The 26,232-nt window shown below is 47.4% G+C and overlaps 1 protein-coding gene across 1 annotated transcript in view; it reads right to left on the bottom strand.

The window, feature by feature from the left end:
* The window catches only part of arhgef3 (Rho guanine nucleotide exchange factor (GEF) 3), a 402,557-nt gene that overhangs the window by 224,223 nt on the left and 152,102 nt on the right, over nt 1–26,232 (bottom strand). The window contains exon 2 of the mRNA XM_038812815.1: nt 25,238–25,304. Coding sequence (XP_038668743.1) covers nt 25,238–25,304 — 67 coding nt within the window. The remainder of the gene's footprint in view (nt 1–25,237; nt 25,305–26,232) is intronic.

Below are 26,232 nucleotides of genomic sequence, written 5' to 3' on the forward strand. Positions count from 1 at the left end.
TAGGTTTCAGAGATGGGCGGTGTGGGGGCTGATGGAAATGGAGCATTTATTTTTGGAAGGGTGGTTTGCGAGTTGGAGGAGCTGACGGAGGAGTTTGGGTCTGTAGGGGAGGCCTTTAGGTATGTAGGTGTGGAACTTTGCAAGAAAGGTTTTCCCGACGATTCTGGTGACACCTCCCTCCTCATTGTTGGAGGGGCTGTAGTCGGTGTTCAGTTTGAGCCATCTCGGCAATTTATGGGAAGATTATGAAGGAGGATATGGCATCGCGGGGGAGGGGGTAAAGACCAAGTGGGAGGAAGAGCTAGGGATAGCATTGGAGGAGGGTGTGCAAGACTGGGGTTGATACAGTTAAAGGTGGTCCATAGAGCACATTTGACGAGGTCGAGGATGAGCCAGTTGTTAGAGGGGGTGGAGGATAATTGCGAGCAGTGTGGGAGGGGTCCAGTCCAACATGTACATATGCCCTGGTCCTGCCCAAAGGTGGAGAAATTTTGGGGGTCGTTTTTCAGCACCATGTCAGCCATTTTGCACTTGGATTTGGAGCCCAGCCCCTTTGGGGGCCATATTTGGGGTGTCGGAATTGCCGAAGCTACAGACGGGCATGGGGGCAGACCTTTTAGCCTTCGACTGGCTGATTGTTCACAGGCGGGTCCTGTTGTGGTGGAGGTCAGCCTTTCCGCCCAGTGCCTCACTATGGCTCGGGGACCTGTATTCGGAAAAGGTTCAGTTTACTTTGAGGGGGGGGGTGAGCGATTGAGGGGTTCCACAAGAGATGGGTCTGTTTATTCTTCAATTTAATGAGTTGGTTACCGTCAACTGCTGGGGGGGGGGGGGGGGGGGGGGGAATGCTGAGAAGGTTTTGCAGAACAAGTAAAATACACAAACAAACAATGAAATTGATTAAATTACTCATCAAAACTATTTGTACATTCCAAACCCTATTATAATATGAAGAGATCTGAGTGGAAAGTACTTGATGTTCAGATTCGGACACAGTCACCACCCATGTATTTCTAAGATGTGACCTTCAGGAGATTCAGTGAGATTGTCTACTAGAGCTCAATCTTAAAAATTCGGGGGTTAAGGATTTAAATTAGACCCAAACTAAATGGAAGAACAGGAATATGAATTTGCAGCTGATTTACATTGAAATTCTCAATCTAAATGGCAAAGAGATTTCTCTGACGGAAGCCATGTGCTGACTAAAGCACTAGAGTCTGAGGGCGCAATTTAAACAGAGTCACTACAAGGTCTCCCAGGCGCAGGTATTCCGTCCCAGGTCTTGGGAGACTCCGGCACCAACATATTTAAGTGAGGCTAACCCAGCGAGGGCAAGATCCAGATTGCGACGTCTCGCATGTCGCAAATCCCACGAGAGGTCCCAATTCAGGCCACTAAATCGGGCCCGTACAGTTATTTACTGCACAGAAGGTGGCTATGAATCTATGGGTGAATCTATTTTGGATCTTCATGGAGCAATCCAGTATAGTTGTAGAGTAATTCATTAGAGGTAGACCTAAGTTTTTTCTTTTAACAGCATGGCATTTAATTGTTCAAGCTTAACATTATCATCGAACAGTTTTCCAATGTAGAGAAATAAAGACAAATTTGGCCTAACTCAGCTTCACTTTCCATAGATGGATTAGTATACAAACTGGATATGGGAAAACTCTTAGAATTTTAAAGGTGACACTGAAGGCAGCAACTCCACGGTCTACGATTAAGCTCTGACAGGGGATATTGTAAATATAACAACATGCTGTTCTGCTTGTTTCTAGTCAGATTTTCTCTGATATCATTGACTCTTCACTGTGGATTAATGGGTGTTAGATACAGCCCAGTATTTCACCAAGTGTACGTATTTCACGCGGAAACATGGACTGAGTACTGACTGCTGAGAAGGGGGTAGTGTAAGGGCATGGCACATAATAAATAATAATAATCATCATCATTACTTATTGTCACAAGTAGACTTCAATGAAGTTACTGTGAAAACACCTAAGGGTTAATGTGGGACTGAGCACAGTACTGCCCAATGACCGATGTCAGAGAGCATATGAGCTGCAACTAGGGGTCATTGTAGTGTTGGACAGAGCCATGTGTAGAAGCAAGCATGGAGACAGCTAGGACCTTTACTGTGCTTATGCATATAATTTCTAGTAGTTAATTAATCCTTAATGCTGAATTAACTCTGACTACAAATACCTTAAGACCTACTGAACTATGCCCATTGGGCGGCATGGTGACACAGTGGTTAGCACTGTTGCCTCACAGCTCCAGGGACCCGGGTTCAATTCCGGCCTCGGGTGACTGTCTGTGTGGAGTTTACACATTCTCCCCGTGTCTCCGTGTTTCCTCCCACAGTCCAAAGATGTGCAGGTTAGGTAGATTGGCCATGCTAAATAGCTCTTTAGTGTCCAAAAGGTTAGTTGGGGTTACTGGGTTACGGAGATAAGGTGGAGGCACAGGTTTAAGTAGGGTGCTCTTTCCAAGGGCCGGCGCATTCCCGATGGGCCGAATGCCCTCCTTCTGCACTGTAGGGTGCTATGATTCACTTTACAACATGGTGTTGGAGAACGGAACAATTCAAAACCACGCAGGGACTGCAGAAGACAATTCAAATCCTGCAAAACTGAAGGGAAAATTAAAGAAGCACTCTAACCTGAAGAAAAAGTCACAAAAGCAAATTGCCAGATAGAAACTCCGAAGAAAGGCTTGGAAGCGGAGATCTAATAGAAACTTACAAGATAATGAATGGCTTGGATAGGATGGACGTAGGGAAGTTGTTTCCATTAGCAGGGGAGACTAGGACGCGGGGGCACAGCCTTAGAATAAAAGGGAGTCACTTTAGAACAGAGATGAGGAGAAATTTCTTCAGCCAGAGAGTGGTAGGTCTGTGGAATTCATTGCCACAGAGGGCGGTGGAGGCCGGGACGTTGAGTGTCTTTAAGACAGAAATTGATAAATTCTTGATTTCTCGAGGAATTAAGGGATATGGGGAGAGAGCGGGTAAATGGAGTTGAAATCAACCATGATTGAATGGTGGAGTGGACTCGATGGGCCGAATGGCCTTACTGCCGCTCCTATGTCTTATGGTCTTATGGAAATAACATTTCTGAATGCAGAAGATGCCACTAGCAGGGGTAAACTAAAAATGTAAAATTTGTATTATGTTCTGAAATTGTCATTTACAGCACAGTCCCAGAAAACCGATTTCCAACTCGAAGCCTGAACACGTGGGGCGGGATTCTCCCGTACCCGGCGGGGCGGGGGGTCCCGGCAGGACGAAGTGGTGTGAACCACTCCGGCGTCGGCCCGCCCCAAAGGTGCGGAATCCTCCGCACCTTTAGGGGCTAGGCAGGCAGCGGAGTGGTTTGTGCCCCGCCTTCCGGCGTGGGAGGCCTTTGGCACAGCACATTTAAACCCACTTAGCCATGAGAGACTGAGTCCTGCCCATTGTGGACAAGACCCAGATTGCAATGCCTCGCGAGATCCACAATGGCCGTTGAGAAGCCCAGGGGAGGACTCTCCCGGCATTTAGCGGCCACGCCCGCTCCGAATCCAGCAGGACACGGACAGTAGATCACACCCTAAATCTTACAACAGATGGGGTATGGGAGGGCAGTTTATATCAAAGCCCCATCTTGTCCTGTGCTGACATCCATACACTCACCCTTTCATTAGATGCCAATTAGAACTGTTGTACCCCTTCAATAATTCTCTAATATTGGTCACTAAATAGAGACAGGAGCAGTAGCCTGACCAGAGTGCTCTTCCTTAACTCATGGTCAATTGTATTCTGCTTTAGCTAAATTTGACGGAATGTAGTGGTTCAAAAATATGGCTCAACACCATCTTCTCATAAGTAATTAGGGTGAGCAACAAATACCAGCCTTGCCAGTGATGCTCACATCCCATGAAAGAATAAAACAAACTAGCAATATAAATGATTTTAAAGGATTGGAATTATAATACATATACCTCATAAATAGGAAACATGCTACTATGCATTTGGAATGTATTACATATGAATTCTGGCACTGTTTTTGCTGATGTACTATCTTTCCTATTTGTGTTTTGATCAGTACTGCCAGTACTAACAAAGTTGACCATTAATGAGCATCATAAATATAGGGATGTGTACAATGCCTCAGATGGATGCTGAATAGGCAATACAAGGTTTGAATGAAAAGAAACACACTCAGCAAAACCAAACTCAAAGACAAAACAAAGGTAGGGATGAACTGAGGCTTAGCAGGACTAAAAAGAAAAGGAACTGTGGCTCGGTGCAAAACAGTGCAAGCCAACAATATTTTAAGCACTCAACACCTTTCATTATAAATCATAACCAGTTAAACACTATCCAAGTAATGTTATCTTGCATGTATAATGCATGCTGTTGGATGGAGCAGATGACACTGAGATGTGGGCCTTGAAATTGGATTGAGCCTGAAGTGAGGTGCAATCCACTTATAGCACTGAAACGGATGAAGACCCAAAACTGGTCTGTTGCCCTCTTTAGTACAATGCAGGCAAGCTGCAGGCACTACTTGCAATTTGCCAATCACAGGGGGTCAAGTAGGTTAGAGCCTAAGGTAGGTGCAGCATGCAAGGCAGCAACCTGCAGTTTTAATGTGTTCTTCTGGGTTCCACGGTAAAACAAGGAAGACTGGAGAAATATCAAGTAATCCTGAAGGTAAGAAACACAATTCTTTCTGTGTTCAATGCAACTATACTTCTGGTTCAGGCGCTAAAACAGGCCTAGGGCCTCTGTCTAAAGGGAAAAAATGCATTTACATAGCATCTTTCACACCTTCCCAAAGTAATTTACAGCCAACAAAGTACCTTTGAAATATATCCACGGTTATAATGTAGAAAGTTAGAAAACTGAAGGGATCTAATGCCGGTTCAGGGTGGCTGGGACAGGAGCTGGACCCTAAATTGAGCATCCCAGCATCCATTTTCCACATGGAAAACAGGCATAATGACAAGAAATCCAATAGGAAATTCAGAAGAAACCCACTTACCCAAAGAGTAGTGGAACTCACTACCACAGGATGTGTTGAAGTGAATATATAGATTCATACCGGGGAGAAGGGAATAGATGTTTAAACTGATAGATTTACGAGAAAAGACAGGAGGAGGCTTGAGGGGAGCATAAACTCTGGCTGGGCCAAATAGCCTTTTGTTCTGTGCCATAGGTAATCCTTTGTAATTAGCGTCACCACTTTTTGGTTTTGAAAATTGAAGAATACCAGGGTAAAAATATTGCAGTCCAGCTACAAAAGACATATCCTGGTAATATTACTATTCTCTCTCTCTAGGCCCTGGTTTCCTTCCTGCACAGATCTGGGGTGCGATTCGCCGCAAATGCGGCGAATCGTAAAGGCTGCCGTGAAACTGGCCGTGTTTCACGGCAGCCTCCGCGCCCCCTCCCGGGACCCGATTCTCCCCCCCGGGCGGGGCTAGCAGCGGGGCCCCGTGAAGCACGGCGTCGCTGCCTTAGTGACCGTCGCTAAGTCCGCGCGCCAAGCGTCACGACGGCTGACGCGCACGATGACGTCAGCCGCGCATGCGCGGGTTGGATGGCTCCAAACCACGCATGCGCGGATGACGTCATCACGCAGACGCGTCAAACCCGCGCATGCGTGGGCCGTCATGCCCCTCAGCAGCCCCGCAGACTGATCCTGCGGGGCGGCGGAAGAACAAATAGTGCACGGGTATCGGACCCGCTGCCCGCGGTCGGTGCCCACCGATCACGGGCCCATGGGAACCTTGGCACGGCCGTGGTGCGGCCGTGCCAATCGGTGCCATGGTTGTCCGGGACGGGCACTTTGCGGCCGTTTTCACGAATGCTGAATGCAGGTGTGATCGCGGCCGTCAAAACTGGCCGTAAACTCCGCGGTATTCGGCCCATCGGCCTGCGGAGAATCGCTGTTCGCCGTAAAAAACGGCGAGCAGCGATTCGTGTCGGGGGGCGTCCGGAGGGGGGGGGAGAATAGCGGGAGGCCGTGAAAATTGTCGGGAAGGCCCTCCCGCTATTCTCCGAACCGTCGTGGGCAGCGGAGAATCGCGCCCCTGTTTTGGCACCTGCTCAGAATCAAGTATTTTTTTCACCAATTAAGGAGAAAGTGTGCATATGATCTCATGTTTATTTCCCTTTGCATATTGCTCAATTAGATGTCAAATCAAATTAAGCACATCTAACTGTGCTTTCCCAGCGCAACTATATCTATCTAGATTCAAAATCCAGGAATATGTTTCCCCAGCGTTCACACATATAAGATTTTGTTGCTCGCCGTATCAATTTAAATGCAGAATGATTAAAGTCTGTGATATAAAATATACATCATTGACTTAAGGTATAATTTTCACTGTTCGTATTCTCAGAAATCTGCTCCTATAATGTATTGCAGCATTCTCAGTGTCTTGTGCGGAGAGAGTGCAATGGGAGGGTCATTCTGAAAATATTCCTGTCCAAACATGGATCATTACTTTTGATTGGGAGCAAACATTTAAACGTATTGGCCTGGAGCTCTCCTTGACCGTACAATTCCACAATAGTATAGCATCGCAAAGAATCAATGAATTTAAGCACAAATTGTGTCCAACGCAACTCGGGTTCCTGCAGTTTTTGTGCTAGATTTTAAAATATTGCACTTGAAACAGAGCCCACCCACAAAACTGGAAACACCCCAAAGTGAATTACTACCATTAGGAGTTTCCAGAATTATGTTCATTTGCAGCCCTTTGAGGAGGTGCCAAACAATAAACTTTAACTTTTGGATGCAAGATCACTACTGTTTTCAACATTTTTTAAAGTTTCAAATAAACCTTTGTTTGAATTCACTAAGTAACTCACTACTGTATTCCAATCTAACAAGAAAAGAGTTTCTTTTAAAAGTCCTTTTTCAGCCATTTAAAATCAAGTTACTCACAGGCAGTGGATTGACACAGATTTTAAAAGTTTTTTATGCCATACCCATTTTCAGCTATATTAATCAAAATTTCCTAAGTCACTACCACTCTTCCCTGTATCGAGGAATGTTTTAGAGCAAACCTTTTCTGAAAAAAATGTTGGAAAAACTTTTTTTTATTAAATATTGCTCGACTGGGCTGGTACATGACAGCATTTGGTGATATGCAAGTGAGTCAGAGCAGAAACACAGGATGAAAGAAGCACTTGCAAGTCACGCCCATTCTGGCGTGACTTCCACCCTAATTGCCGATTTTACTCAAAGTGGAAACAATGCCCCAATAATAAAAACAATAATCTTTATTAGTGTCACAAGTAGGCTTACATTAACACTGCAAGGAAATTACCGTGAAAATTCCCCAGCCACACTCAGGCACCTGTTCCGTCCGGTACACAGAGGGAGAATTCAGAATGCCCAAATTACCTAACAGCTCGTCTTTTGGGGCTTGTGGGAGGAAACCGGAGCACCCGGAGGAAACCCACACAGACACGGGGAGAACGTGCAGACTCCGCACAGACAGTGGCCCAAGCCGGGAATCAAACCCGGGTCCCTGGTGCTGTGATGCAACAGTGCTATCCACTGTGCTACCAATATATATTCGCTGTAAGACATTGAGCTGAACAATGTGGAGATCCACTTTGGGTGATTGCCAACACGTTTACTCAAAGTTACCCTCCCATGTTCAGTGCATAGCAATCTATCGGATTGCACAGCTGGGCAGTGTTACAGGGATAGGAGGGGTGAGGTCATGGATGGATATAAACACAAGGATGAGGATCCTGCGTAGAAAGATATACTGACTGGGAGTGCGAAAGATTAGAATGTACCCAATGAGGATAGATATGGTAACACAGCCACTCACTCTTCCTTGGAAACCCTGGACACCAACATATACTTAAACCTCTAAAATTAAGAATTGGAAAATTAAACTTGGTTATTTGTCCGATTGGAATCTCTGGTTAAGGAAGCTCTAACTCAGGATCTAAATTGCTTTGAAACCATGATATAAATGCAAAACATTTTTCAGAATGCACCAGACAGAAACAGGCCATTCAGCCTAACTTATTTGTGACAGCGTCTATACTCCACGTGGTCTCCTTTCACTCTAATTAGTTGTTCCTACACTGTCCCCTTCTCCCTCATGTATGCATCAGCTTTCCCCTCATGCACATCAATGCTATCTGCTTCAACCACTCGAAACGACAATAGTAAAAAATTGATTTTTTTTTTCTGTGTAAATTTAGTTGCTCGCATGCAAAAACTTAAAACACTTCAGGGTGATACCAGAAGATCACTTATATCAGCCTTCCAGGCCACATGAAAAATAGCCCTCAATTGTTAATCTTTCCCAAATGCTGTCAATTATCTTGCAGGAGAAGTGTGCAACAATGGCCGAGAAAAGAAGGGCCGCGGAGGAGCCTGACATTAAAGCTTTGAAGACACAGGCCACGGAGATATGGCACTGTAACCATGGAAACTAGTGAAGTCAATGACACAGCACAGGTAGGAAATTAATAGGTGTGCACCTCGACACCCTCCATGGTACCACTGTGAAGCCATATACAATCACAAACTGCCACACTCATCTCTTTCTTCTTCGTGCTTAATTTGCTCAACCATTCTCAACTTGTACCCTCTTTTAATGTGTTCATGAAGGGAGAGAGACTAAAGGGGGAAAATTAGCAGTGGAGCATTTCATGATGGTAAATTCCCCCCTCCGCCTTTCCCCCATCAAAGAATATGCAGGGAACATTTGTTGGTGCGAGGATGATCCCAGCTTTTTGCAAAATGCCCTGGTATCCTAACAATTTTCTCCAAATTGCTCAAATGTTCCAGTTTTCAACTCTCCCGAGTACCCTCCTCTTTAACTCACCTCTTGCGTTCCATTTACTGTTGACAAACATAAACCTTCTTGTGCTGCACAGACTTTGTGACTTTCTTTTCTTTGGGAATTGCAGCATCCAGTCATTTCATGCAGTTTTCCGGTTCGAATGTTTATTTTGTTCTCAAACTCGTCGTCATCTTCTAGCTTATGAATGTTTGATTTAGTTTTCTTCTCATTCACCCGGTGCTCCATCTCTGCTAATTAATTTACGAAGTGACTGGGCCTCCCACAAACTCTGCACGATCCATACGTGGGGTATTTCTTTCTGTTTGTGAACTTGTATGGTTGTCCACAACTCTTGAACATCTTGAACTCTGCCTGGTATGCATTCTTTGTTGCTGTTTGACTACATCAACCTTTCTTTAGTTTCCCTGAATTTACATTCTCTTTCAAACTTGTTTAAAAAACTGTCAACAGGCTCACCTGGTTCCTGCCTCAGGCTTTTGTTAAGAATACTGGACCAGGCCCCAACATTTGTTGGTTTACTGGATAAGAAACAAAACCAATTTTTCAAAATTTGTATAACTGTGAGGAAAGCATACTTCACCCCAGGAGAGTAGTGATGACTCTGATCAATGGGTATTTTTAAAGTTAAAACAAACTTTAATTTAAACACAGAATTAACCACATTATCAAAGAAATAGCTTATAATTATCAGTTAAACAGTTCTTAAACACAAGGAAAACTTCAACTTGCTATCCAGACCTGCTACTAACTCCAATTAAGCAACTCAATACAGTTCAAATGCCACGTATAAATAAAGTGAGCAAACAGATTCCTTGCTTAGTTGTGTAGAGACTTTTGGAGAGAGACCTTCTTTCAGGAGCATTTGGTAAAACTGCTGTTCAACTTAAAATCCTTCTGTCTTATCAGACTCAAACCTATGTCAAACTGCAAAACTGACATGCATACCTGACTCCTACCATTAATTAAATCATCGATATCCCACTAAGATATCATAGAACCTGCTTAGCTAGGGGTAAATACAAGCCCTCATAAGTTATCTATTCTCCAGGGAATCTCTAGCAGTCATAACAATGCCCCATGAGCCCTCTATATCCAAACAAGGAAATGGTTAGAATCAATCATGGCCTCACCTTTTACAACCTCTTAACTGTAGCTTTAGCAGACACATAGTCTGGATAACTTAAACTAGTTCTTTAATAATATTACTGCAAAAAATATATATCTTAACCCAAGCTTTTAAAAATATTACTGCAACAGATATAAAACATAATGGGCGGAATTCTCCGACCATCCGCTAGGTCGGAGAATCGACGCGGCGCCTCGCGAATCGCACCATGCCGCCCTGATGCAGAGCGGAGAATCGGCGCCACTGGGGCCGGCGTGGTCGGCGCGGCGCTGGTCAGGGTATGCGCCGACGGGCCTGCACGCCAATTCTCCGGCCCAGATGGGCCAAGCGGCCGTCAACAAAAAGCCGAGTCCCGCCGGGGCCGTTCTAACATCCTCTGAACCGACGGGACTTCGGCATGCAAGGGTCCGGGGAAGGCCTCTGGGGGGGGGGGGGGGGGGGGAAGAGAAGCTGGGGTCCAACCCCGGGGGGGGGGTGGTGGGGGGGGAGGCCTGTGGGGGGAAGGGGAGTCCGACCCCGGGGGTGGGGGGGGGGGGCGGCCTGCGGGGGGAAGGGGAGTCCGACCCCGGGGGTGGGGGGGGGGGGGGCGTCCGTAGTGGCCTGGCCCACGATCGGGGCCCACCAATCAGCAGGCCGGCCTCTCTGTCTGGGGGCCTTCTTTCCTCCGCACCAGCTCCTGTAGCCCTGCACTATTTGGCGTTGGGGCCGGCGCTGGGAAGTAGGCCACTGCGCATGCGCTAGTTGGCGCTAGCCCAATTGCGCTTGCACGGACCCCGCGGCACCTGGTTCACACCGAGATCGGCAGCTGGAGTGGCGTGGGTGGAGAATCAGAACGGGCGCTGACGCCTGAGTAAAACACTCCCGTTTTTACGCCGGCGTCGGCACTCAGCTGCCCGATGGGAGAATCGCTCCATATATATCAATTTCTACATTCATCACACTTTGAAATTCATTACGGTGGATTCAATTATTTGACTTTGGCTGCTGATTCTGAATGTGTGCTGAGTTTTTCAAACATTTTGTTTGCATTTTTACTGTCACCTTCATTCAGCTATTAAATATATCTAACCCCTTCTCTCCTGCCCACAAAGTTAGCTGACTAACTTTCCCTTTGCTACTGCCTTTTTGAAAGCTACTGTTACTTAACTTCTCAAATGTCTCTACGGCATCATTCACCATGGGCTGAAGCTGTGCATTAATTGTTGCCACAGCTACAGCGGCCATTTCATTTCTGTACAATCAACTCAGCTTTTCTCTCTCTCTCTCTCTGGTACTAACTTGGGTTGATTTTTCTCAATCTAATTTAGCATTAAATCGGATTAAAATGTTTGGAAATCGTTCACAGATACACATTGCCAACGTGTCATGTGCTCTGGTTCCCAGAGTTTGAAATAATCTCAAAACACTGGAGCTTCAAGTGCATTTCTTACAGTTCTCCATGTGACTGGAGGACTGATACATTGTCGCTCGGCACCTGACTGCAGTGCAGAAGTAAATGTGGCAACATGGATGTACATGTACATAACAATTAGTTCCTATTTCTTTACAAGTAATATAGTAGTATATAGTAAAGAAGCATATTTTCCCATCAGAACACTGCTTTCATACTGATGTGCGATCAATGAACACAGAAACGAAGGAGTAGTCCGAATCGAAGGCTTTAATCTACAGGTGTGCCCAGCAGCAGGAGTACAGAAATGACCTGGCTGCTGGGAAACCACGGGTTCTTATACTCAGCCTCGTAGATGGAGCTACCTTCCTCCCGACCAATGAGAAGACAACACTTGGGCCAATGGGCAGCGAGCCTTCTACACCAATAGCAGCTCACACTCTCAGGTACCGTAATACCCCTAGTCATACTACCACACATACATCATGAGCGGCGCGGTGGCACATGGTTAGCACTGCTGCCTCACAGTGCCAGGGACCTGGGTTTGATTCCAGCCTTGGGAGACTGTGTGGAGTTTGTATGTTCTCCCTGTGTCTGCGTGGGGTTCCTCCGGGTGCTCCGGTTTACTCCCACAGTCCAAAGATGTGCAGGCTAGGTAAATTGGCCATGCTAAATTGGCCCATAAGTGCCCAAAGGTGTGCAGATTAGGTGGGGTTAGATGTTAGGGCTTGGGAGTGGACCTCAGTAGAGAGTGCTCTTTCGGAGGGTCGCCGCAGACTCAATGGGCCAAATGGCCTTCTTCTGCACAGTAGGGATTCTATAGTTGAAGTGCTGAAAATATAAGATGTAAAATGTTGATGAGATTTTGTTGTTGCTGGATGGGAAAGTAACCTTATAATTGATTACATCGCGGCTAGGAGGGGTCCTAGCCTGGGGGTGGGGGGGGAGGGGGGTTAGGGAGGGATACCGGGTTGCTGCTGAAAAGACCAGAAACGGGAAGTGGAGGACTGGAGAGGTGGGGGGAGGGGGACATCGCCATGGGGAGCGGGTCAGAAGGGGAGGGCCGACCCGGGGCGAGCAGGGAACAGGACATGGCTAATCGGCAGGGGAAGGGGGCGGGTCGTCCCGCGACCCAGCTGATCACTTGGAACGTGAGGGGGTTGAATGGGCCGGTCAAGAGATCAAGGGTATTCTCACACCTGAAGGGACTGAAGGCTGATGTAGCAATGTTACAGGAGACCCATTTGAAGGTAGTGGACCAGGTTCGCCTGAGAAGGGGGTGGGTGGGACAGGTGTTCCACTCTGGATTGGACGCAAAGAACCGGGGGGTGGCGATTCTGGTGGGAAAGAGGGTGTCGTTCGTGGCGGAGGAGGTGGTGGCGGATAAGGAGGGTAGGTATGTGATGGTGAAGGGTAAGCTGCAGGGGGAGAAAGTGGTGATGGTCAACGTATATGCCCCGAACTGGGATGACGCGGGTTTTATGAGGCGCCTATTGGGCCTCATTCCGGGTCTGGAGGCAGGGGGCTTGATCATGGGGGGGGGACTTTAACACAGTGCTGGACCCCGGGCTAGACAGATCGAGCTCAAGGACCAATAGGAGGCCGGCAGCGGCAGAAGTGCTGAGGGGGTACATGGAGCAGATGGGAGGAGTAGACCCATGGAGGTTTGGTAGGCCGAGGGCGAGGGAGTATTCCTTTTTCTCCCACGTCCATAGAGTGTACTCCAGAATCGATTTCTTCGTGTTGAGCAGGGGGCTGATCCCGAGGGTACGGGAAGCTGAGTACTCGGCCATTGCGATCTCCGATCATGCACCACATTGGGTGGATGTGGAAATGGGGGAGGCGCGGGACCAGCGCCCGCTGTGGCGGCTGGATGTGGGGCTGTTAGCGGACGACGAGGTGTGTAAAAGGGTCCGGAAGAGCATTGAGAGCTATCTGGACTTGAATGACACGGGTGAGGTGCAGGTGGGGATGGTCTGGGAGGCCCTGAAGGCAGTGATCAGGGGAGAGCTGATCTCCATAAGGGCGCACAGAGAAAGAAAGGAGAGGCAGGAGAGGGAGAGGCTGGTGGGGGAGCTATTGGAAGTGGATAGGAGATATGCGGAGGCACCAGAGGAGGGGCTGCTGGGAGAACGGCGCAGCCTGCAGGTCAAGTTCGACCTGCTGACCACCAGGAAGGCAGAGACGCAGTGGAGAAGGGCACAGGGCGCGGTCTATGAGTATGGGGAAAAGGCGAGCAGGATGCTGGCACACCAGCTTCGCAAACGAGATGCGGCTAGGGAGATTGGGGGAGTGAAGGAGAGGGGCGGGAAGGTAGTGCAGAAGGGGCAAGAAGTGAACGGGGTCTTCAGGGATTTTTACAAGGAGTTGTATCAGTCTGAGCCGCCGACGAGGAGAGGGGGAATGGAGGACTTCCTAAACAAATTGAGGTTCCCAAGGGTCCAGGAGGGGCTGGTAGAAGGGCTGGGGGCGCCAATAGGGCTAGAGGAGCTAGTCAAGGGAATAGGTCAGATGCAAGCGGGGAAGGCGCCGGGGCCAGATGGGTTCCCGGTGGAATTCTATAAGAAAATGTGGACTTGGTGGGACCGGTACTGGTACGAGCCTTTAATGAGGCGCGAGAGGGGGGGGGTTCTGCCCCCGACAATGTCGCAGGCTCTGATCTCCCTGATATTGAAGCGGGATAAAGACCCCGTGCAGTGCGGGTCCTACAGGCCTATCTCGCTTCTGAACGTGGATGCCAAGTTGCTGGCAAAGATCCTGGCAGCTAGAATAGAGGATTGTGTGCCAGGGGTAATCCATGAGGACCAGACGGGGTTCGTGAAGGGGCGGCAGCTCAACACGAACGTGCGGAGATTGCTGAATGTAATTATGATGCCGGCAGTGGAGGGGGAGGCTGAGATAGTGGTAGCGCTGGACGCGGAGAAGGCATTCGATAGGGTGGAGTGGGAGTACCTGTGGGAGACGTTGGAACGGTTTGGGTTTGGGGAAGGGTTTATTAAGTGGGTGAAGTTGCTCTACTCGGCCCCGACGTCGAGTGTAGTGACAAACGGGAGGAGGTCGGAGTATTTCGGGCTCCACCGAGGGACCAGGCAGGGATGTCCCCTATCCCCCCTACTTTTCGCACTGGCGATTGAACCGTTGGCGATGGCACTGAGGGGTTCAGGGGGGTGGAGAGGACTGACTAGGGGAGGGGAGGAACATTGAGTATCGCTGTATGCGGATGATCTACTGCTGTACGTGGCAGACCCAGAAGGGGGAATGCCGGAGATAATGGAACTATTAGCAGAGTTTGGGGACTTTTCGGGGTACAAACTAAATTTGGGCAAAAGCGAGGTTTTTGTGATACACCCGGGGGACCAGGGAGAGGGTATTGGGGGACTCCCCTTCAAGCGAGCAGGAAAGAGCTTTAGGTACTTAGGGGTGCAGGTGGCAAGGAACTGGGGGACCCTCCACAAGTTGAACTTTTCCAGGCTGGTGGAACAGATGGAGGAGGAATTTAAGAGGTGGGACATGGTACCGTTGTCGCTGGCGGGGAGGGTGCAGTCAATCAAAATGACGGTCCTCCCAAGGTTCTTGTTTTTATTTCAGTGCTTGCCCATCTTCCTCCCTAGGGCCTTCTTCAAAAAGGTGACGAGTAGCATCATGAGCTACGTGTGGGCGCATGGCACCCCAAGGGTGAGGAGGGTCTTTTTGGAGCGGAGTAGGGACAGTGGAGGGCTGGCACTACCCAATCTCTCGGGGTACTACTGGGCGGCAAATGTGTCAATGGTGCGCAAGTGGATGATGGAAGGGGAGGGGGCAGCTTGGAAACGAATGGAGAGGGCGTCCTGTGGCAACACAAGCCTGGGGGCCCTAGTAACGGCACCATGGCCGCTCCCCCCCACGAGGTACACCACGAGCCCGGTGGTGGCGGCCACCCTCAAGATATGGGGGCAGTGGAGGCGACATAGGGGGGAAATGGGAGGTCTGTTGGCGGCGCCAATAAGAGGGAACCATAGATTCATCCCGGGGAACATCGACGGGGGATTTCAGAGCTGGTACAGGGTGGGCATACGGCAGCTGAAGGACCTGTTTATAGAGGGGAGGTTTGCGAGCCTGGGAGGGCTGGAGGAGAAGTTTGAGCTCCCCCCGGGAAACATGTTCAGATATTTACAAGTGAAGGCATTTGCTAGGCGGCAGGTGGAGGGGTTTCCCCTGCTCCCCAGTAAGGGGGCGAGTGATAGGGTGCTCTCGGGGGTCTGGGTCGGAGGGGGGAAGATATCAGACATCTACAAGATAATGCAGGAGGCGGAAGAAGCATCAGGGGAGGAGCTGAAAGCCAAGTGGGAAGGGGAGCTGGGAGAGCAGATAGAAGACGGGACGTGGGCGGATGCACTGGAGAAGGTCAATTCTTCCTCCTCGTGTGCGAGGCTGAGCCTCATTCAATTTAAGGTGCTGCATAGAGCTCACATGACGGGGACAAGGATGAGCCGGTTCTTTGGGGGTGAGGACAGGTGTGGCAGATGTCTGGGAAGCCCAGCGAACCATGTGCATATGTTCTGGGCATGTCCGGTGCTGGAAGGGTTCTGGAAGGGGGTGGCAAGGACGATGTCGAAGGTGGTGGGGTCCAGGGTCAAACCAGGATGGGGGCTTGCGATCTTTGGGGTCGGGGTAGAACCGGGGGTACAGGAGGCTAGGGAGGCCGGAATACTGGCCTTTGCGTCCTTAGTGGCTCGACGAAGGATATTAATTCAATGGAAGGACGCGAGGCCTCCAAGCGTTGAAACTTGGATTAACGATATGGCTAGCTATATTCAGCTAGAAAGAATCAAATTTGCCCTGAGAGGGTCGGTACAGGGATTCTCCAGGCGGTGGCAACCTTTCCTTGACTTTTTAGATCAGAGATAGACGTTCGGGGTCGTGGCAGCAGCAACCCGGGGGGGGGGGGGGGGGGGGGGGGGGGGGGGAGGGGAGGGAGGGGGGGGGGGGGGGGGAGGGAGGGGGGGGGGGGAGGGGGAGGGGGGGGGCAGCAAGGGTCGTGGGGGGACATGCACGACTGTAACGCGGGCAAGTCTGCTCGCTGCTCATGTCTGAAACTGTAGGCTGCCTTGTTTGTTAAGGTTGCCTGGGGGGGGGGGGGGGGGGGGGGGAGGACTGGTGCGCGCGATGAGGGCGGGCGAGGGAGGGACATTTGCCTAAAGGGATTGTGTTGTAAATAATTTAAAAATTAGTAGGGGTAAATGTTTGTATGGAAAAACTCTTTCAATAAAAATTATTTTTAAAAAAAAACCTTATAATTGATATAGTTTTTCAACCTCCCATTTATTTTGGGGTAGACATCAACAATTTTACAAGTGGTAGAAATACAGCAAGATTTAGCTTTATTTCTGTCAAAAAATACTGGCCAGGACTTTCTGGGGTGGCGGGACCCATCACATTCGCCAGCCAAACCTCCAGTGACTTCCGGCAGGACAGGAAAATCCCGGTGGTGAGTGGGGCCAGTAAACCCCTCCCACTGAATGCGTGTGGTTTGATTTTATTGTTCTGCATCATGCCATTTTGCCTGAAAACAAATTATTGGCAGGTATCCTGCCGGGCGTGATTTCTAAGCATTTTCAGTTGTTTCAATGAAGGTTCATCGAGTTCTTGCACAGGAACAAAGTATCAGTTTTGTACATGGTCACTGGAGCAAGATTTTATTTTGTTGTCTATTGCAAACACCAGAAGCAGGAATTAAGATGGAAGGAGAATGAGACACACTTCCTCCTGTTTTCTGTTTGTTGTGCTGGCTGAGATTCTGACCAGAATACTCACGTTAGTGGGGCAATGTCAGTGTTTGCCAACACTGAGGCACCCTCAATTACGATGCAAGAGCGAGGTCGGTAATCAAAAGGCTTTAATCTACAGAGAACTGAACAGCATCTGAGAGAAGTGTGCTCACCACATGGAGCCTTATCCTATATACCGTTTCCTGGGGGCGGAGTCCCCCAGGGTTCCAAGCATCTTAAAGGGGCAAGGTATTAAAGGTCAGGCACCGTTTACAGCAGTTATTAATACTGTTCATCACAAACACCAACAAATCTGGTCGAGAGGAAACCTTAAAAGATAGAAATAGGTGGCAAATATAGAATACAACAGTCACACTCAAGTATGGAAGAGGGTTGAAGGAGTTTGAAAAGAATTCCACATATAAAGATCAATTTTGAACGGTACGTTTCAGTATAAACTTTGGTGATCCTTTAGACAGTTTTAAAAGGTGCTGGATTAACTTTTTATGAAAAAGCAGATTTGATTAGTACTACAATTTTTGTTGCAAGACGAATTTTGATTACAAATGTAATAAATTAGTCTTGCAAGCGACACCAGAAAGCAAATATAACACGAGTGCTCTGCAGTGTTGCAAAGTAAAATGCCAGTATGCAGCAAAATAAATATTTGGGGTCTGTTTTTAATCCTGTCTGCTCCAGGGGAAGCCATTCAGGCAGTTAATATCATCCAGGAGGCTGCTGCTCCCTTCCCATTGCACTCCATTTTTGTCTGTCCTTTCAAGCAGACAGAAAGGCCACGTTCCAGAAAACTCTGGAGTCCTTCTTTCAATGTCACTGGAGACCCAATTTCCCACTTCAGCAAATGGCTCAAGTGGAAAGTCCAACGTGACCTCCCTGCCTGGTAAGGTAGCTAAAGCAGAGTTGGAGCTAGAAGTAGCCCAAACAGCAAACTGTTCAATAAATTCCATGTGGGGCCAGAAGGATGACGCTCTCCACAAGAAAGGTTTAAGTGGTCCCTGCCTTGGGTGGTTGCCCCATCCTGGCCACAGCCCACCCCTCACAAATTTGCCAATCGCTATGTCCCTGCCAAACATCCTTGTCATTGTACGAGTGCCAGGGAGTCCATCTTTGGGTTCCAATGGCAGGTTCCTGCCTGACATTCTGCTCCTGCCCACCGGCCAAGTGCCACTACTGGAAGGATCCTTCTGTTTAACCCCTGTCTGTTCCCTTTTCCCCCTTTTAATATCCGTCAACCTATTCGCTTTTGCCATTTTGTGTCCATGGATGGTTAATGCCTTTAAGACCAAGCAGCTTGGGCGGAATTCTCCGCAGGGGGCCGAATTCGTGAAGGCCTCGGAGCCCGCTCCCCACACCTAATTCAGCCCACCCGGGGGGCTAGGAGCAGGCCTCCGTCTTTCCCGGCCGCGACCCTGTCGCGCCGAGAATGTGAAGTCATCCGTGCATGCGCGAGTTGCCGGTTCCAATCCGCGCATGCGCGGATGACTTCATGGCGCGGACGGCACGAACCCACACATGCGCGGTGCCGTCTTTCTCCACCGCCGCCCGGCAAGACGTGGCAGCTTGATCTTGCCGGGCGGCGGAGGGGAAAGAGTGCGTCCGTTTTGGACGTTGGTCCGACGATCGGTGGGCACCGATCGCGGGCCTGTACCCTCCCGAGCACAGTCGCGGTGCTCCCGTCCAAATCGGGCCCCTAGATGCCCCAAACGGGCATCTGGTGCCCGTTTCACGAATGCAGCGACCAGGTGTGGTTGCTGCCGTGGTGAAACGGGCATGAAGGGCCGGCCGCTCGGCCCATCGGGCTCGGAGAATCGCCGTTCGCTGTGAAAAACGGCGAGCGGCGATTTCTCCGAGCCCGGGGGGGGGGGAGAGAGAATCGCTGGGGGCGCCGGGGGGGGGCGTAAACAATGTCGGGAGGCCCTCCCACGATTCTCCCACGCCACGTGGGGAGCGGAGAAATCTTCCCATCATCTTTAATTTAAAAACAGGAAACTCCAGCGGATGTCCTGTTTGGTCTTCAGCAGTGGTGACCCGGATTGACTGGCTTGGCTGGAGGTAAATGAGCGATTCCCAAGAGCTGGATTCTTCTCAAGGATGAGGCAGTAGGGCAACACGGTGATGCAATGGTTAGCACTGCTGCCTCACGGCACCGAGGTCCCAAGTTCAATCCCAGCACCGAGGTCCCAAGTTCAATCCCAGCACTGGGTCACTGTCCGTGTGGAGTTTGCACATTCTCCCCGTGTTTGCGTGGGTGTCACCCCCACAACCCAAAGATGTGCAGGGTAGGGGGTTTGGCCACGCTAAAGTGCCCCTTTTTAGGAAAAAAAATGTCACTAGCCTCAGTCCCACCAGTCTGATTTTTGCTCCCTGTGAAAATCCAAGCGTATATAAATGTTTTATGGATGAATATTTGACACCTAGCTTGTACAATGTTTGAGCACTCACCACAGATCATTTGGTTTAAGATAAGTAGGAAGGATCGAGGTTGTGGGGTTCAGATTATGTGATGAATCAATTAGATTATGGATGTACTGAACACATGCTCATATTTTCATTTGATTTAGTTTTTCTGCAAAATAACAAACTTTCTATATTTTTTGTCTATTGGTTTGCTGACTTTCAGAAACTCTTTGTTGCTCCACTCATCTGATGATACTTAGCAATACATAGTATTGGTTTAGGATGTTGTTAAAGTATAATGTGTTCCATCAGTAATTATGTCCGGGAAGAACTTATTTGATCACATCTGGTATGGTCCATAATTGATGGTTGTGATTAAACCAGCCAAAACCAGACTATCTATTGTTTCATTTAAAAAGTAGCAGATTAAATCTCAATAAAATCCAATTCTTCACATAACACAAGAAACATTTTTCCTGATCTTTATCTCCAAGGGATCTACATTTTCTAGAATTAGGGGCCTCACGGTAGCATGGTGGTTAGCATCAATGCTTCACAGCTCCAGGGTCCCAGGTTCGATTCCCGGCTGGGTCACTGTCTGTGTGGAGTCTGCACGTCCTCCCCGTGTGTGCGTGGGTTTCCTCCGGGTGCTCCGGTTTCCTCCCACAGTCCAAAGATGTGCGGGTTAGGTGGATTGGCCATGCTAAATTGCCCGTAGTGTAAGGTTAATGGGGGGATTGTTGGGTTACGGGTATACAGGTTACGTGGGTTAAGTAGGGTGATCATTGCTCGGCACAACATCGAGGGCCGAAGGGCCTGTTCTGTGCTGTACTGTTCTATGTTCTATGTTCTATGAGGGAAAAGGGGAGGACACTTATTTTCCTCGGTGTGTGTTCTTTTATATTGCCACGAGATTGACTTGCCGAGGGTATCAGGCTACAAACCCAATGCAGAGATGCAAATGATACAGGAAGGGACATGTCTGACCTCCGGTCTCACTTACCTTTACATCATTGGTGCATTGACCCTCCCATTGAAAGGATGTGTAAAGAAAACTAAACCTAATGCCATATGATCCCCCACAGCAAGCTCAATGGAGATCCTGGAGGTAACTCCAAGAGAAAAATAAGTCAAGTTGGGTTTTTCTGCATCCCACAAAATGATCTTACGGCCTGAAACCTTTTTATTGTAGTTCAGTCAGGGGATAGGTCATCCTTGGGACTTGATTATTCCCAGAGATAGGAAATAGCTGGATTGTTGGCCCTCAGCAAGTTCAGCTTTTTCTTCGAACCAGATAATTGGGCCCCATACAGTTTTCAATTTGTTTTCACCTTGTACTACTTTCAAAAGTCCCTGTTTAGGATGAGTCAACGCTTACTCCACTGGTTACACAGCCAATTCTCCTTTATTGTGACATTACAATTCATAAAGATTTATAAAATCAGTACAATACAGAAACGGGCCTCTCAGCCCATCACATCTTACATACCAGCCAGTCTTCAGAGGGCACATTATAATGCCAGGGCCAGATGCAGTTGGGCAGAGCGTGGTTGGAGATCAGTTGAGTGGCCTCTTACATATGAGACTAGAATAGTTAGCATTAAAAAAACACGGGTTATATCCTACAAGTGAACCTTGCACAGTGTAAGACAGTGCTTGAAAAGTTACAGCTGAATCGGGAGAATAGGTGAAGATTGGATATGGTAATTTACCGGTTGGGTAAGAAGGATTTTATTCATTTAAAAGAGAAGTTTTATTCAGATGAAAAAGGCAGAAAATGACAAGAATATTCAGTAGGTCAGTCAAGATTTATGGCGATATGTTGCAGGTAAAATCCTCTACAAAACAGTCTGCTAAGATATCTAATTCCGTTGACGAGCTCAGCATGCAGCAAACCTTGCACAATTGTGGAGAAACTAGCTGTATTTATGTAATGAGTAAAATGAAGAGTGAGAAATCTACCATATAGGGTAGACATTGAACTACAAATGAGTCAAACAATACGTCTGTGTCAACCACACAGATCTGATAATAGTGGTAACTCACTTCCTTTACACACGTTTCTTTTCAGTAAAAGCATTAAACTATTTTATTTTAATTTTCAGATCCTTGAGTCGAACATTTGCTCATTCAAAGGTGAATACAAGACATGAATGAAGCTTCTGCATGCCCTCTGAAAGGATGCCATTAATACTATCAACTTTACAGCAAGGGCTGCAACGTTAGCATGTGTATGGCACCTCCTGCATACGAATCTACAGCTGTAGCAATTTTTGTGAGTTTCTGTTCATGTTAAAGATTTAAAACAGTGCAGTGGTCGGCATGACACATTCCGGCTGAATAGGCAATGTAGGTGGAGGTCGGCGCTGAAAGAGTGGGCAGGAAGAATTCAGCTCACGTGCAAGAGAGTTTTCTTCAGGTAAAAAAACAACGGTTGAGCCTAACACCAGATAATTCCATAGAAAACATTACATACAAACCCTTCACGGTGCCATAGCAGACCATTCCTGGTCTCTTTTAATTTGTGCACGTAACTATTGCCCGAACAGAGACATCCCCCAATATAGCATTTGTAGCGCATATGTATCTTCTTCAAATATGCCATGTCACACTCACAGTCTGAGAGCTTCCCTAAAAATTGCTGCTCTCCTTTTCATAAAATAATTGTCTACAAATCTGAAGTAAGATTATCTTGTGTCTTTTCAAAGGCAAGAATAGAATGAGTCTCCTTCCATCATGAACGCAACATATGGCACAAGCTCCATTTACAAAAGAAAACAGCTGCTGTCTCAGAACCTCATTGGCAATAGTACAGGATTTTCATGAGCACCAGTCCAACAGACAAAGACCCTCTCTTGTGGTGCCTCGAGCATTTATATTTCCTTGGTGTTGCAATGTGGTGGCACCTATCACTCCACATGTATATTATGCAGCCCTGGGCTGAATTCAACTACAATGAGAACTTACCTTATTTCTAGACCGAACTCCAATGGGAAGAATGATTTACTGCAGTGAAGTTCTTTTCACAGGTGAACACAGTTAATCAGGGTATTAACAAACAGTGCATCTGCGGGGGGCAGAATGCAGCTAAAAATGCTGCTGAGCCTGTTACAATGTTCTTCTTGTCACAGATTGGGGCAGCCGTGTTCACCAGGTACACACTTTTCAGTTTCAAAGGGCAATCTATTACGGTTGACTGGATTTAGTTGAAGCCATTGTCAAACCTGTTGAATGAGTAATACTCACAGCAAATACAAATACTGCACAATTGAGGAAGAAACCACCATCTTCGCTGGCCAACAGTCAGGCAACAGCGTTCTCACCTATTACTTCCAAACATTCTCTCATGATTACTATGAGAAGCTGGGGAATAGTGTCATTGCATGTTTCCAGAATTTGAATATTGATGGAAAGAGGGAATTGTTGCCGTCTTGTACACATCAGGACAGGGGCAACACGGTAGCATGGTGGTTAGCATAAATGCTTCACAGCTCCAGGGTCCCAGGTTCGATTCCCGGCTGGGTCACTGTCTGTGCGGAGTCTGCACGTCCTCCCCGTGTGTGCGTGGGTTTCCTCCGGGTGCTCCGGTTTCCTCCCACAGTCCAAAGATGTGCGGGTTAGGTGGATTGGCCATGCTAAATTGCCCGTAGTGTCCTAGTAGTAAGGTTAAGGGGCGGAGTTGTTCTGTTACGGGTATAGGGTGGATACGTGGGTTTGAGTAGGGTGATTATTGCTCGGCACAACATCGAGGGCCGAAGGGCCTGTTCTGTGCTGTACTGTTCTATGTTCTAAATGCAAGAATATAAAATTTCAAACTAACATAACAATTTATACTATAGAACATAGAACATACAGTGCAGAAGGAGGTCATTCGGCCCATCGAGTCTGCACCAACCCGCTTAAACCCTCATTTCCAACCTATCCCCGTAGTCCAATAACCCCTCCTAACCTTTTTTGGTCACTAAGGGCAATTTATCATGGCCAATCCACCTAACCTGCACGTCTTTGGATTTGGGAGGAAACCGGAGCACCCAGAGGAAACTCACGCAGACACGGGGAGAACGTGCAGACTCCGCACAGATAGTGACCCAGCAGCGAATCGAACCTGGGACCCTGGAGCTGTGAAGTCACAGTGCTAATCTCTTGTGCTACCATGGTGCCCAGTCAACCAATCAGCAATTTTTTCTCCGGTAGTATAACTTATCGTGAGCGCTTGAAATTTGAAACTCTTGCATTTGACCAAGATGTAAAGCTTTGGCAATTGTGTCTCTCTTTTCAACAGTATTCAAGTTCTGTATGGGAAAGTGACTGTGGTTATAAATTAGCTGTTAATTTATAGATATGCAGTTTAAATCCAGTATTGGTTTATCATTTGTAAACTCTCCCTTGAAATTATGAAATAAAGCCTGCCCTCTTCAGAATGTTTATAGTTAACACATTATAGTCACTTGTATGCTAAAATAAATTGTATTATAATAGCCAGTTCGAATGGACAGGAATACCCAAATTGCTTCCCTCGTCCGCTGAAGGCACTGACACTTAGAGGATATTGGTAATTTTCCATGTGTGAATCTAAACAATCAGTTGATAGACTATTCAACCTTGTGGGGAATCATGTCCTCCTTAATGTCTTTCTGTGAAAACTGTCCCATAAAATGTCAGCCTGTTGAGAAGAGCATTCATTGTGGATTGGCCTCATTGGATTTCTACTCTCATCTGGCACAAGAATCCTATTTTATATCTCCCCTCCATGGTCCATGGATGCTGGGATTAATTGTAGCAACTAATATCCTATCAAGATACTTTGGAATGGGGTGGAGGAAAATAGAACAAAATAAAAACATTTTTTACAACTCCATTTGTAAAATATTTTTGTGTCTCAACTTGACTCTTTTAGTAGCACCAATCTTACGTCAAAAGACTTTGGTTCAAACCTCACTCGAGTGCATAATTTAGGCAGTGATGCCTAAGCTACTGGCCGTGGGCCATATAGAGCTCCTCAATTCTAGGCTACCTAGCCCAGAGCCCGGACAACCAAGCGTTGATATTTCTTATTATCTGGTTTGTCCAATTTGCTGTGGCCTGGAAGATTGGGGGAAAAAAATATTGTTTTATTGTTCTTAGTGCAATTATCTGACTAGTGGGTAATTCCTAAATTGGAACATCAGAGGCCTGTTGATATCCAAAACTTAAGCTACAGACAAATGAATGGATGCATGGTTTGAATTTAAGGATGTCTTTATAACTGAACAGTTTTCTCTGCATACTGCAGAGAATTCAGCTTCAATTCCGGTAACTGTTTGTATGGAGTTTGCATTTTCTCCCCATGTCTGCATGGGTTTCCTCCGGGTGCTCCCCCCCATAATCCAAAGATATGTAGGTTAGGTGGATTGGCCATGATTAAAATTGAGGGATGTGTAGGTTCGATGGGGCTACAGGGATAGGACGAGGGAGGGGGCATAGTTAGGGTACTCTTTCAGAGGATCGGTGCAGACTCGATGGGCTGAAAGGCCTTCTTCTGCACTGTAGGGACTCTATTTAAAAAATGCATTCCCCCCTCCTCAATCAACACTGAAATCAGAGTAATTGGTCATTCACTTAATTGTGTGATCTTGTTAATTCATTGTATGTGCAGCATTTGAACGACGTGGTGTAGGCATACATTTATATACAGTCCCATACCCAGCCTCTTGGATTAAAGTGCAGTTAAGGTTAAGAGACACTTACCCCCTTGAAATTCCAACCGCTGACTGTAGAAAGCAGGGAGGAGGTGCTACCTTGCTGTAAGGTAGACCTGGGAAACAAAAGAGAAAATAGAACTTTTATTTCAGAACCTTTTCCAAACATCTGTAACAGATTTAAAATCCACAACTGTCCATGGATGATTTGTCAATTACAATAGAGCTCATCTGTATTTCAAAGGCAATTAGGGATGGCCAATAAATGCTGGCCTTTCAATTGATGCCCACATTCCAAGACAGAATTTTTAAAAATCCATTATTTCTCCTTATATTTGGTACTACACATGATCATGTTAAATTTCACATGCTCTTGTTCCATGTCCATATGTAGCAAGACCTGAACAACATTCAGATTTGGGCTGATAAGTGGTAATTAATTTTTTCACCACAAAAGAGCCATATAAATGGCCACTTTCAACAAGAGTCAATCAAACTACCTCCCCTCAACATTCAATGACATTTTTTTCACTGAATCGCCAACCATCAACATCTTGGGGGCACCATTGGCCAGAAAATTAACTGGACTAGTCATGTAAACATTATGGCTACAAGAACAGGTCAGGAGTTGGGAATTCTGTGGCAGGTAACGCAATCTCCTGCCTCCTCAAAGCATTTCCTCCATCAGCAAGTTACAATTAAGTAGTGTGAAGGAATACCGACCCCATACTTGGGTGAGTGCAACTCCAACACTAAAGAAGCTTGACGCCATCCAAAATAAAGCAGCCAATTGATTGACATCTAATACCTTAAACATTCACTGGTGCCAAGGCTGTAGTGTGTAGCATCTACAAGATGTGTTGCAGCAACTCATTAAGGCATCTTTGGCAGTACGTTTTAAGCCTGCGACCTCTACCACATTGGATAACAATGTGGGATGGTGGGAATACCAACAGATGCAAATTCCCCGCCAATCACACACCATCCGGATTTGGAATTATGTCACCGTTCCTTCACTGTATCTGGATGAAAATCCCCAAATCC

The sequence above is a fragment of the Scyliorhinus canicula genome, chromosome 11, assembly GCF_902713615.1.
Source record: "Scyliorhinus canicula chromosome 11, sScyCan1.1, whole genome shotgun sequence".
Taxonomy (NCBI): domain Eukaryota; kingdom Metazoa; phylum Chordata; class Chondrichthyes; order Carcharhiniformes; family Scyliorhinidae; genus Scyliorhinus; species Scyliorhinus canicula.